This window comes from Trichoplusia ni, chromosome 2 (assembly GCF_003590095.1).
Source record: "Trichoplusia ni isolate ovarian cell line Hi5 chromosome 2, tn1, whole genome shotgun sequence".
In the NCBI taxonomy this organism is placed as follows: Eukaryota; Metazoa; Arthropoda; class Insecta; order Lepidoptera; family Noctuidae; genus Trichoplusia; species Trichoplusia ni.
In genome coordinates this window covers 19,532,295-19,546,020 of record NC_039479.1, presented here as the reverse complement: position 1 = coordinate 19,546,020, position 13,726 = coordinate 19,532,295, and the positions used below count along the sequence as shown (strand labels likewise).

The 13,726-nt window shown below is 45.1% G+C and overlaps 2 protein-coding genes across 2 annotated transcripts in view; one reads left to right on the top strand and one right to left on the bottom strand.

The window, feature by feature from the left end:
• LOC113501892 (protein kinase C-binding protein NELL1-like) overlaps positions 1 to 11,210 on the top strand; it is a 44,254-nt gene extending 33,044 nt beyond the window's left edge. The window contains exons 3-17 of the mRNA XM_026883196.1: positions 2,489 to 2,639; positions 3,902 to 4,178; positions 4,332 to 4,487; positions 4,631 to 4,759; positions 4,838 to 4,931; positions 5,065 to 5,256; positions 5,505 to 5,624; positions 5,952 to 6,091; positions 6,359 to 6,479; positions 6,876 to 7,103; positions 7,507 to 7,617; positions 8,031 to 8,176; positions 8,384 to 8,533; positions 8,813 to 8,873; positions 11,038 to 11,210. Of these exons, the coding sequence (XP_026738997.1) occupies positions 2,489 to 2,639; positions 3,902 to 4,178; positions 4,332 to 4,487; positions 4,631 to 4,759; positions 4,838 to 4,931; positions 5,065 to 5,256; positions 5,505 to 5,624; positions 5,952 to 6,091; positions 6,359 to 6,479; positions 6,876 to 7,103; positions 7,507 to 7,617; positions 8,031 to 8,176; positions 8,384 to 8,533; positions 8,813 to 8,873; positions 11,038 to 11,210 (2,249 nt within the window). The remainder of the gene's footprint in view (positions 1 to 2,488; positions 2,640 to 3,901; positions 4,179 to 4,331; positions 4,488 to 4,630; positions 4,760 to 4,837; positions 4,932 to 5,064; positions 5,257 to 5,504; positions 5,625 to 5,951; positions 6,092 to 6,358; positions 6,480 to 6,875; positions 7,104 to 7,506; positions 7,618 to 8,030; positions 8,177 to 8,383; positions 8,534 to 8,812; positions 8,874 to 11,037) is intronic.
• An 84-nt stretch (positions 11,211 to 11,294) lies between these two features.
• On the bottom strand, positions 11,295 to 13,726 carry LOC113501885. Its single transcript, XM_026883186.1, has 6 exons — positions 13,551 to 13,726; positions 13,103 to 13,297; positions 12,596 to 12,772; positions 12,076 to 12,168; positions 11,656 to 11,775; positions 11,295 to 11,468 (listed from the first exon to the last, which is right to left on the bottom strand). Exons 1-6 carry the CDS (start codon positions 13,596 to 13,598, stop codon positions 11,295 to 11,297), a joined length of 807 nt encoding a protein of 268 aa, XP_026738987.1. The 5' UTR covers positions 13,599 to 13,726.

Genomic DNA, 13,726 nt, shown 5'->3' with positions numbered 1-13,726 from the left:
CTTAGTTTCGGTTTATAACAATCTATAAGTAGGTACTGAAGTCACACGTTTTTCATATGTGGAATTTTAATTATTACTATTACTGACCATTACCTGAAAAAACAATGATAGGTGCCACCATAATAAAATCTTTAATGATGTTGTTTCATAAAAAATCCGGAAGAAAATAGTTTCCCTATAAAAGTGATATAAAACAGTTTTAATGTAAGTATATCGTATTGGCACAGGCGTAAAGGTTTTATTATATTTCCAATGAGTCGCGTGTTGTGTGTGAAGTGCGTGATGGTTATCTAAATGTGTGTGTTCGGTTTGTCCCCGTCTCGACGGTTGAGGCAGGACCTTGTAAAACCACTGTTCATGCTGTTTAATTTAAAATATTAAACATAACGAAGTATATGAACAAAAACTTATACAATTTTCAATTTTAGGTATCACAAGTTCCCCACTTGGAGCACAAAAGTATTTCACACATTTATGACTGGTACTTTCTGAAACTGCAACAACACTTGAGAAATAATAGAAGTCTTAAACTTCCAATAGCTTGACTGAACCTCTCAATAAATCCAAGTCCGCCTGGAACAGTTACAGTTCCTCGATAAATCCCCCACTATCGACAGCCTACAAAACTTTAAATTGAAAACTCACTTCCAGACACTGTTAATAAATGGCTTTAGAAACAATTGAAATGTTAGAATTCCTACCCGGCTAGTCCATTTCGCTTTTCCTATGATTTACGTTTATGTTACGCAGTAAATAGCAGGCATTGTATAACTTACAATAGGAATAGTTCGGCAACAATTAGGATTAATTTGTTGAACGAGTTCCATTCCAAGTTTTGTTCCGAAAATATTTATACAACGACCTATATTGAGTTCAATGTAAAGTGAATTTTGTGTTTTCAACAATAATATGTGTTTAACTTTAGTTATGACGTCAGTCGTCATGTTGACAGAGTTGTTAGTTTGTCGTGTCACGAAACAAGCGCATGCAAACATTGTAATGTCCCATGAACTTGTGTTTTATAAAACAGTTGAAACTCTTCTCATTCAACTGCTTTGAATACTTATATCACTATTGTGTAAATGTTCAGTGCAAGGGTTATATATATTGCATGGTTTTTGACGTCATTCCAAAAGGCAACGACCGAGAAGAGATAAAGTCTGGGGTGTCAACAGTCACAGAACGGGTTTATTTGGAAAGTTCAAGTCCAATGTATGATGTCGTGTAAAAGCGTGCATGGACAGCTACTTACCCAGTTTCTTTATACACATGTTAAATAATAGATACGCTAACGTATTTGAAAAAAAATCTAGAGATCACAAATATGAAGATACTTCACAAAGCGACAAGACTTACCCGAGGGAGGGTAAGTCCTGGTAGACGAAATAGAAAGGAAGTAACGAGCTTAGGTTAGAGAGAAGGGAGAGATACTGATACTTATTGAGAGGAATAAAGTATGTAATTCCAATTATTTAAGGAGTCAGTTCTAAGAAAAAAAAAATGATTAAATAAGTCAATCTTAAAAACACTATTAAAGATGAGTTACTGCAAACAATATGAGGCAACAGCAATTAACTTGAAAAGAATATATCTAATATATAAAAAGTTATTAAACTACTTTCGTCAAGTTCACTGTTGAATTCAGCGAACTTTGAATCGCGCAACATATTTTCAAGGCCAGTATGATATTATTATAAGAAACACATGAATTTCTAGAACTGAGTTCAAATTTTTTAATCAAAGCTGTGTTGTGGAAGCGAGACAGCACTAGGCGCAGTGTAACGCACCGTCCTGCTTTTACAATACCAACAGTTCAACTGCATGAGCTCATAGTAGACTGTAGCTAATCAAGTAAAGAGATAGCAATGAAATCTGACAAGAGATCAGTGAATCAAGATTATGTAGCTGTTCTGGCGGCCTGCCAGCAGAGCCCGCGAGCTCGATCGTTACTCGTCAAGGACTCGCAGATCACTATAGGCTGATAGGCCGATAACAGCTGACTTCCCGCGATTTATTCCACTGCAGTATAACAATGAAGCCGGTTTACAGCTCCTGTGATGAATGGTACATCGGGTAGCTAACAATTTAGACAAATATTTATGCGTGCTAAGTGGAGAAATAAATTTAATTATATACTATGATTATTTTGTAGAGCGCAACCTTGTCTCGACGTTAACCGCGAACTAATAAAACCTAAGTGTTATTGCCGTATTTTCCTTGCGGTATTTGTTCCCATTATTATTACTCTAGTTACTATTGGGTTTCGTGGCTTTACGGTCGAGCCTACATACTGAATAATTGATTAAATGCCAAAGTAAACATCGGGCACTCGAGCAATTAAAGTACGCTCGAACGTGACGGCTACGTCGCCTACGTATGACATATTTAGTACAAATGAGGTTACGATAAGCAAATTTTTGATATTTTCATTTTATTTGAATGTAATAAGTCGATGATGTTTATATAATGTGTATGTTGCACACGTTAGGAGAATCTCGTTCCCTGCAAGTGGAGGGCGATGCCTTCGAGCGCGCGGCGGAGCTGCTGCGGCGCTCGCCCGAGTTCACGGTGCTGGCGGCGCTGCGCCAGGAGCCCGCCAACTCTGGCACCATCCTGTCCTTCTCGCACGGCTACAACAGGTAACACAAGCACTCTACTCGATGTTGTACACTAGCATTTTGGTTATTTAAGTTCGTAGCACGATTCGCTTACATGTCTTTAAAACTATTGAATTCGTTAACGTTTGAATAAACATAATTGTTATTCGTCATGAAACCTCTTTTAAGGTCAGCAGACTATTTATTCAGTTCATAATTATGTTTACTTAACGTGATTAACGAAAAAAATCCGAACAGTAATGTGCGTAGCAGCTCTCGTAGCTAGCTACGAAGCGTAGCACATTTCGTAGCAAACAGCAATTTATTGATGTTTCGATAATTAAATTGATGAAGTTCCGATTTCACGAGTTAATTATGTATTCATCTGGTATCGAGTAGTGGACCACGATGAGCCACTGGCGGCCGCGTGGCCGCGTAGCGGTGAGCTGTGGCGGCTGGCGCAGTCGTCGCGCGCCGCTCCGCACGGTGAGTTCTAGATCTCAACATCGCTGCGCGCGCCCGCATCCCGCCGCCCGCCGGTAGCATGCGGACGCGCGCCTAGGGGAGAATCATGTATCTTGGAATGTCCTGTGCCTCGGAATGTCCTCCTCGATCCATCCGTTGACCTGATTGCGCTCTCTGTCACCTGTGCATGGATGTATGTGTACGCGGACGGGCCGGCTTGCATGGGCCCCCCGCTCGTCCATCGCCGTCCGTCTTGTGTTCTGTGTCTTGACTTGTTGTGTTCTGTATATGTCCGACCGCCCTTCACGCCCGTCTCTCGATGTTTGTCACCTGGATGTTGATGTTAGTCGTGCGCCGTGCGGCCGCCCGCATCGCAGCTTCGCGCTACACCGAGGGGACTCGCCGAGCTGTTCCGCACTTGCATTCCAAGCGACATGGGAATCCTTACTGTCTCGTACTGTGTCTACCGCCTCGCTCGGCGCTCTCGCCGTCTCCGCGCCGTTCACTGAGTCGTACTTAATGTTCGGTCACGCTATCCCTTAAATCTAACGCGGACACACCGCGAGCAGGGCTGCGCGCGCGCTTCGCCCGGGGCGACTTACCAGACATCTTAGCGTCTCTGTCGGCACCGAACGCAATTCGTTCCGAGGTACATGGTCCCCCATCCTGGCCGAGCGATATTGAGATGTAGAGCGAGCCGAGGTCCGCTCGCGGCCGGTCCCGTCCCGACGCCGTCCGAATATATGTGTTGTTTGCTTTGTTTATGTGTACCTCGGAACAGTATGCTCGGGCGACGCGGAGTCGCGGGGAGCGCGGTGTGTAGCGCACGTGTGTCGCAGGTACCTGGAGGTGCAGTCCAGCGGCCGGCGCGACGAGGTGCGGCTGCACTACGTGGCGGCCGGCGCCAGCGCGCCGCGCGTCGAGACCTTCCCGTTCCGGCTGGCGGACGGCGCCTGGCACCGCCTGGCGCTGGCCGTGTCCGGGGCGCAGGCCACGCTGCTGGTGGACTGCCACCCGCTCTACCGCCGCCTCATCCCGCCGCCCGACCGCAACTTCACGCAGCCGCAGCTTGCGCTATGGGTTGGACAGAGGAATAGCAAACATTCCTTATTTAAGGTACTATATCTAGGGTAACGATTTTGACCGAGTCTTGAATGAGTCCGGATTGTACGTTCAAGAATAAATAGGCAAGTATTTTTTAAGTATTTGCCTATATTAGTATCTTACTTTTAGTGTATCTCTGCTCACGTTATACACGTGTGATTTCAGGGAACCCTTCAAGAAGTAAGACTGGTAAGCGGGCCGCACGGCTACCTGGCGCAATGCCCGGGGCTGGACTCGGAGTGCCCCACATGTGGGCAGTTCGCTCTGCTGCAAGCGACTGTGCAGGAGCTCACAACACATATCCATGACCTTTCACTCAAGGTATAATTGCACTAGCCCTAACTTGACTTTCCAAAGATTAAAAACACTTAGTATTGAAGGGGTGGAAAGACAGCAAAAAAATAATAGAAGTCTAAAATATCGCATGATACTAAAAATTCACAGCAAGGTATGTTGTGTTTCAGTTGGTTGGTACAGAGACGAGGTTAGCACGTCTCGAGCAATGCGATTGCCAGAAGTCGTGCTATTCCAACGGCACAGTACATGCAGACGGGGCGTCTTGGCAACGAGACTGCAATCGGTGCTCCTGTGTGGTACGACTTTCAACCTTAATCATATTGTCTGAAGGTTCTAAATTAAACGCAATCTTTATTAATTTATTTGTGTTACAGCACGGCGAGATAACGTGCAGGCCAGTTGAGTGCGACAGAGCTGAGTGTAAGAACCCGGTGCTGCATCCGGGGGAATGTTGTCCAACATGTTTAAGTAAGTGCATAAACTAAAAATACACGAGTTTTCTCCAATAGTTGCGAGGAAAGTGGAATAAAAAAAATGATGTACCAGCATTTTCCATGGCTGATTTTTTTTACGAAATTAAATTTGCATGTTTCTGTTCCAGGGCAGTGCCTTCTAAAAGGCACGCTGTACGAGCACGGCGAGCGTTTTGCGCCGAAAGAGTGCGCAGAGTGCGTCTGCCACGACGGCAACATGCAGTGCACGCGCGTGGACCCCGACGTGGCGTGCCCGCCGCTACCCTGCGACGTGGCCGACCAGTTCACCGTGCCTGGCGAGTGCTGCAAGTTCTGTCCAGGTATATAATGAAGTGTTCCTTAAGCCCTTTATACATAAGCTACTCTAATGCCAATGAAGCAAGGAAAGCTGATGAATATTGCCAAGAAAATTTTCGCATGGGAGACTCAATTTTAGTTTTTGAATATAAAATGATTTTGTTGATTAAAGTTATTTATCGAAGCAGTTTTGAAAACATGACCTGGGTGTCATATGCTCCACTTATTTTCAATAATAAGATTGTTTCACACATGGTTGAATTATTTCCAGGTGTGGACTACTGCAGCATGGGGCACTCATGCGACGAAAACGCGACCTGCATGAATCTCAACACAAAGTACACGTGCAAGTGCAACCAGGGCTTCCAGGGGGACGGAATCACTTGTCAAGGTAAAATAGAATCTTTCTGCTATCATCAGAAACAAATCAAGGAAATTTCGAAGGTTTTCAAAAATGTTACTCTTCGATCTATTTTATGGGATTCTGCGATGGCTTGAAAAATAAGGGTTACCTGAAAGGTCACCGTCAAAAATGTGAAATCTTCAAATCTCAAAACTTTGTAGCCGACTTTTGTTTAGACGATTTCCACTTTATTTCTTCAACTCTGGGCGTTACTAGAACGTTTGGGAAGAGATATGCAGACTAATTGCCAGCCTGCCCTAGTCACAGTAGGAATAATTAGCAGAGTAACTGCATGATATAATACTAATTTTGCAGATGTAGATGAATGCCAGCGCGCTGGTGGTCTGGACGGCCATCACTGCCACTCCAACACAAGGTGTGTGAACGTCGTGGGCAGCTACGTGTGCCAGTGCCTACCCGGATATACAAGGAGAGACAAGTTTAACTGTGTCGAGGTAAGACCCTCATTTACTTTACACGAACTTTGTATACCTACTGATTCATGTATGCAATCATTTGAAAATGCGTAATCTGAATGATAAGTTCAAGATCAATAAAAAATTTGAAATCAATATCCAATGAACAATATTTTGATTTTTACATCCCGTTGTCTCTTATTCCCACATTTTTGGCCGTTTTTTCGAGTCAGTGTCACAATCCATGTCATGGGATCAAGTCTTTGAGTTTTAAAATAGTTTGTTATATTTAACAATGTGTTTCAGGTGGACGAATGCGCGGGCGAGACCCACGGCTGCCACGCGCACGCCGTGTGCAGCAACACGCCCGGCTCGTACACGTGCCGCTGTCGCGACGGCTATAGCGGGGACGGATACGAGTGCACGCGTCAGTTATTTCAACATTAGTTTTTGTAGTAGTTCATTTAAGGTCTCTTATACTCCAATCTGATGTAGTTATTGTAGCTTATTCAACGATTCTAAAACACGACTGAGAAAAAGCAAAGAAAAAACTACTTGTGGATACGTGGACTTTTAATATTTGAATGAGAACCTTTTCTATGTATTTTAAAACGTTCTCTGCTCAACAGTAGGATTAAGGATGTTTTTTAACTTTTGTTTACGGGAGATCAAAGGTTGTGAAACTTGATAAGAATTTAATTTCTACTCCAAATATTACCCGTAGGAGAGTTTGTCGTTGGTTAAGTTAATATATAAATATCTTACTACTATTTTTTTTCTGCATATATATTGTGGGTACAATAACATAGTTTTGTCGTTGCAGCTATCTGCACGGGCGGCTGCCTGAACGGCGGCGTGTGCGTGTCGCGCGAGCAGTGCGCATGCGCGGCGGGGTTCGGCGGCGCGCGCTGCGAGCGCGACGTGGACGAGTGCCGCGCCGGCGCGCGCGCCGCCTGCCCCGCGCATGCGCTGTGCGTCAACACGCCCGGCAGCTACTACTGCGTGTGCGCGCGCGGGTACCGCCGCGACGCCGTGCTCGACACCTGCCAAGGTAACTACATGTACTAAATAAATCATTACTCTCTCTCTCTTTAGTTTTGGTAAGAGGAATCGTTGTGGACGCCTTGTCTTTGAGTAGGAGAAAACCTAATCGCAAGGTAAAGTCTTAGGTATATGGACAGTGCCTGGCAATGGTTAGCATTTAGTTACGGTTTCTTACGAAACGGTCAAAAAACGAGCATGAAATAATTAATTATGTAACTTCCTATCAGTTATCGCGTCTTCCAATTGCGGATTTTGGTTCTGTTTCTGTTTAGATCAAAATTAGAAACTAAACAGTGATGGGTAGATAATGTAGCCAATATTATGAATGTGGATGAACTATCAGAAAATATTAGTCTGAACTGTTAAAATAGTGTGTTTTATAAAATGTAAAGTATTCTTTGAAATTTTAGATGTGGACGAGTGCGCGGAGGGTTTTCACACGTGTCACCACAGCGCGCGCTGCGTCAACATCGACGGTAGCTTTCGGTGCCAATGTGATTCAGAAGAGCATTGTGAACTAAGTGAGTAATGTCTAAGGTGGGCTACCATCACATCATAATAATCATCAATTAAGTACAATATGACTCTTGACTACTTCTTGTTGGCAAGTCTTACTTGCCAACAATTGAAAAAAGTCACTATTGTTATTCCTTTCGGTAAGTACGCTCCACTTACTTTTTATAATTAAATTTTAAAATTGATGAGCTGCCAGTCAACTAAAGTGGAGCGAGACTCGGAGTAGAATGCGAAAAACAACAAAACAACAATGCGAAACATTAACCAATGGCATTTCATAAAATCTCAGCTGTAATCATTCAATATTTCACACAAACTCGCCCGGTTATAGGGGGGGGGGGGCAGTGTTATTATTACCATGTTACCAATAAGCTCATACTAAACGGACAGTTAATGAAATGCATCAAATCCGTTGCAGGCTGTTCGTGGCAAGGAGGAACAAAACCGGACGGATCGTCGTGGTCGGAGGCTGGCGGATGCCGCACGTGCACGTGCGCAGCCGGCGTGGCGTCCTGCCAGCGCGCGCCCTGCGCCTGCGACCTCAGTGATAACATGACTTCAGCGGTAACTATACCTTCAATATTCAATCCTACTACATCAACAAAAAAAGTCTTTATCTCATATGGTATTCTACTTCTTCCCTTCTTCTTGTCGCTAGCCAGTTTCTTTGATTTAATAAGCATCCGCAAGTGTTCGGGTTTGGAGGTTGACCTGCATAGTTCTATTAACCTATAGAAGTATATCTTGCTATGTGATGGGTACATCGTGTAGTTGCAGAGCACGTCGCTGCCGAGCGTGGCCCCGGCGTCGTGTTGCCCGCACTGCGAGGCGCGCTTCCACTGCCGCCACCAGGAGATGCACCACGTCACCTTCCGCAGCGGCGAGCGCTGGCTCTACCAGTGCCAGATCTGCGAGTGCCTCGTGAGTACAATACCTATTCTTTGCTCTAAATTATTCCGGAGATTAGAGACAAACTTAAGTAAATAGTCTGCAGGTGAGAATCATTTATTCATTAATCATCAGTGGCCCAATAAATATTTTAGATTTAGTTTAGAATATGACTTAAGTACAAGTAAATAAATGTTAATATTTCCCACATGTAGTTTAATGAAATAAGTCTTCTTCGTCGCAGTGAATATTGCGGCTCATGTTTCAAAATCCGTGTTGCTCGTGTAACGATGTGATGTGGTATGTCTATAGCTGGGCGAGGTGGACTGCTGGGAGCCGGAGTGCGCGGCGGCGGGGGCGGGGTGCTGCGCGGGGGGCGCGGGCGGGGGCGCAGGCGGGGGCGCGGGGCCGCCGCGCCGCCTCGAGCTGGGCGCCTGTGCGCCGCCGCACTGCGCCGCCTGCACGGTGCGTCCACACAGATAACACGAGCCTTCCGGGGCTGGCAGAACCACTCACTACCGAACACCTACTCAAAGTACTCGATTGGAGTTCTTTCTGTCGACCCCATGGAAAGGAGCCTAAGAAAACCAAAATTCAAGCTTTGTGATATATGTTTTTAATCAAGAATTAGTCGAAGTGGGATTTCAGTTCAAAACCAAATCTAAGTTATCTGACATAGATCATCTGTGCTGCCCTAAACTGCTTTGTTTTTAACACTCGCGGTCCCGTGTGTTCTGCCACCCCCGGCGGGACCCCCATCGTCCGCTCCTGGTCCCTCGCTCTGTGCTTGTGACCCGCTTCATTAACCCGTAGCCGACGCTAGCGCCTCGGCGAGGTGTCGGTGTGTGACCGCGTTATGCTTGTTGCAGGGCGGCCAGTGTGCTACTTTGGTGAGCAATCTCGCGTGTTGTGTGCATCGGTAACCATCCCCACTCTTCTTATTCATTCATACATTTGCTGTATTAACACGTGTTGTTTTAGCTTAAGTCCTCGATTTATTATTTCTGTGGTTCCCGGTTACTGCTTCGAAAATGGCTCGTATTCATGATGCTACTTTTTTGGCAGATTGGATGCAATGACCGTCGCAAGTACATCGGTTGCTAGGTATATGGATCTTATATCTTATACAGCCGCAGTCTCACTTGAGAGAGCTTTTTATATTACTCTAAATCTCCAGTTATTTTTATCATTTTAATTAATTAGAAATTTACCAGTACATATCATTAGTTGATCAATTGTGCACGTATAAGTGTTTTAAAGAATCGCAATTCCAAACACAGTTTGAGACTTGCTATCCTTAAAAACACTGATTCATTACTGTATTAAATCGAGGACATTCATTGTAGAATCATTTTATGTTGCATGTTTTATCCTTTATTCATCAAATTCATCTCGTTATTTTATGCCTCGTTAAGTTGAGCGTCATAAATACTCAGCACGCTAAGAGTTCGCTCGAGTTTTGTTCTGCAGACAGTTTTTATCGACATTCAGTTGTTTTTCACCTTCCCCCACTTTAGAATAGAGTAATTTAGATCTTAGTAATGTTGATAAATAATTCGATGGTAGTGTCCAGTGACGTAGTGAGAGAGTTGTGTTGTGCCCCCGTGGCTGTGTCCGCGTGTTGACGCGCGCTGTGTGTGCAGCGGCTGGCGGGGGGCGGTGCTGCTGACGCTGGCGGCGCTGTGGTGGGGGCGGGGCCGCGCGGCGCACCGCAAGCACCGCGGCGCGCGGCGCTAGAGCCGCCCTGAGCCGCGCCAGCTCTACTATTTATTCTAGATAGATCTAATGTTATGCGGCCAGCGCCCGCGAGCTCGCGCCGCGCCTTCCGATTCTAAATTTAAACATAAGTCGATCGCTTAACATTATTATCCTAGACTCGTCGAGTATTTAGCTGTTGCGGCGCGCGGGCGCGGGCCGCTAACGCGCGGGCGGCCCGAGGCCAGGCCCGGCCCGGCCCGAGGCCCGGCCGGCGCGGCTCGGCCCGGGCCGCGCTGCCTCTGCCCGGGACGGTAAAGGCCTATAATATTATCATGAAGCTAGTGGAGAGCGACTGAGTGGAATCATTAGTGCGTACGTTTGTATAGTGTAGTAAGTATGTTACGTAAGTGTCGGGCAGCGCGGCCCGGCCCGCTCGAGCGCTCGCTCGGCCGCCCGCGCGCTCGCGCTCTGTTGTACGAAATTTTTCATAATATATTATAGTTTTTGTTTGTCTTTATATAGAGATCGTTTTTCTTGTATAATTTGAAAGTAACCAAAAATAGGTACCAAATATAGAAAAAAAAATATGATTGTTTCTTGATTTTCATAAAGCATTTTAATGCTTGCATGTTGTATTGTGTTCAAAAAATTACGATTAAAAAGATATCCTTGAATACAGTAGTATTAATAAAATCCCTCAACTCCACCCACGAATCAAACATATTTTGTCAACAAAGACATTTATTAAACACATATATACTTATGACTGTAAACAATTTTAAAGGACATTTTAGTAATAATTTAAATAAGTATATCTAGATTTTTGAGTTTTCCATTAGAAAACTTACATAATAAGAAAAACTGCAAATCTGACGTGTACGGCGTCGACGTGCTGAAGGCTCGCGACCGGACGCCTCACATCACACAAGAGACACCGCTGTTATCACTGGTGCTCAACATACCACCGAGCGTAGGAGAGAAATATTTGGCATTCAATGTTTGTATGTCGTGACGACACACGATAGTTCGTGAACCACATTTCTGTCGCGGGGTGCGGGGGTGCGGGGCGGGTCGCGGCGGGCGGGGGGGGGGGGGGCTACAGGGCGTGGTCGGTGGGTAGCGCGGCGGGCGCGGTGAGCGCCACGAGCGGCGGCGGCGCGTGCGCCAGGCAGGCGATGCGCAGCGGCGGCGCCGGCTTGTAGGCGCGCGCCTCGCCGCGCTCCACCACGCCCGTCACCAGCGTGTAGGCCGCCGCGAACAGCGTCACCGCCTATGCAAATATATTACTTGTAGTTATTGGTTTCTGAAACGCCTCCAGTCTTATCTTGTCCAAAAAAGTGAGATACAAACACACCAATACTTCTCGAATTTTTACTGATATAGTCTAAAATACTGCGTGCAAAAATTACACGTACTTTACTTCTTTGCTTGTTAGGAAATCACATGAATGTGCTTACCATGACAACAACGATAGCAGAGGAGAGCGCAGAGAGTGAGTTGGCGAAGTACCGCAGCTCGGCGAGGGCGGGGCGCAGGCAGCCCAGGCTGTACAGAGGCACGTCGCACAGGTCTCCGCGCTGGAAACGTAGGCTTGGTTAGCGTAGACGCTACAACTAATTCAATTCTTAGAAGATTGTGACATAGGCTGATAAATGCATGTTCAGAAAAAGTTGACTGCATTTTTGTCCAAAATAAACAATCATTCATAAACTGCTTTTCTTATACCAAGTATATAAATAAACAACTATGAATAACTACACGATCAACGAAAAAATTATTTGAACTCGTATAGAAACTTGATCAAGTAATAACAGCTTTGTATGATGAGAATTATCTAACTAGAGCTTCAAAACATGTCGTACCTGATCGCTGCTTACCTTCCCGTTCCAAACGCGGCCGCAGCACGCCGGCGGCAACGTGCGCCGGTGTTGGTACCAGTCCGAGTACGACTGCACGCCGCAACATCTCAACTGAAATAGTGGCAACAAATAAGAATAATGACTATTAGCAAAGTGTAATTATAGCCCATCTGACTTTACTGCATAATAATTTCAAACCTTTATTGAAGTCGGCTTTCAATTATATCAAACTTAAATAACTAAACTAAGCACAATTTACTGAGAAAATTGCCTAATTGTCACAAATACAACTTTAAAAAAACGGAAGGAAATAATTTAATCCCCATGTTTCACAAACATTCAAGTCACATGCAGAAACACACCCAGAGCTTGGATTTTTTGGTTCGTGGATCAAAAATTTGTTTGCTCTACGCGGGGATCGAACCCGCTACCGTGACCTCAACCACTCGGCTATCCGACTCGTATACCTATTGTCTATTCTCAGTACATTGCACCTTATTAATATATGAATATGAGCCATGGTAGGTAAGTATTATACTTCAATCTGCATCGCTGCGAAGGAGCTCCTAACAGCGGGATCGAAGGAGTCGATGGCCATAGCCCGCAGCATGCTGGCGTTCAGCGTAGCCGGCTCGCGCAGCGCCCGCGACAGCCCCGAGATCGACGACAGGCCCAGCGACAGCATCACCATCGCCACGCTCACCAGCGCCATCAGCTATCATATAAAACTTAGTTACTTCTGATAGCCAGGATTCATTTTCATGTTGGCGAAAAAATATTTTACGCATACTGGGTGAGTCTTGGGTCTTGAAAGTTATGGTCTCAAGTTAGAAAGAGCATCTATCTGTCGGGAACCATTTCAAGAAAATGGTAAAAGTGGGAATTTGAGATAGTTCATAAAGATCTAGGTTCTTGGGCTTTACCTTTTACCACAGACCTACGATGATAGATCTAAGAACACACAATAGAACCCACTTAACCCCTTCCAAATCTAACACCACTTCTACTTACGTAAAAATAATTTTGAAACGACAATTGCACTCACAGTCGCATTCAAAGACATGGACTTGGTATGGTAAGGCACTAGCGTCGATAGCCAGCAGGTGGGCAGGCACAGCAGCGCGCCTGCCATGAACAACACGCTGGTGCTCAGCTCCACGCCCAGGTCCGACGTCCAGAAGTAATAAGACATGCGCAGCAGGCTCCATGCCACCGAGCCACCGAGGATCGCCCCACCACTCTATAACAGGCACAGCTTAGATATAGGAACACTGGAGTGCCGATCATAGGTTTCCACATCTGAATGTTTGTCTGAAATATTGGAAGTTGACTTCAGTTTTAACTGACGATTCCCAATCCAAGGAGCAAAATAATTCATTGAAAAAAACGTTGCAATTAGTCGTAACAGAACAGCTACGATTTCACTTGAATGGTCCCTCCAAGCTGGAGAGTATACCAACATTGTCGCTAAATAACATTTTCAAAATACTCACGAGCAAAAGTCCAGCACACGCAAACAACACCAAACCGCTGCTTCTCATTCCGGTTCTATTTTTAATACTTTTTTAAATAAATATTATCTAATAAACGGTAATACAATTTCAATATTTATTTCTGACAACAAAAGTCACTCGACCAATTTGAAAGTAATTTGAATATCGATTTATTA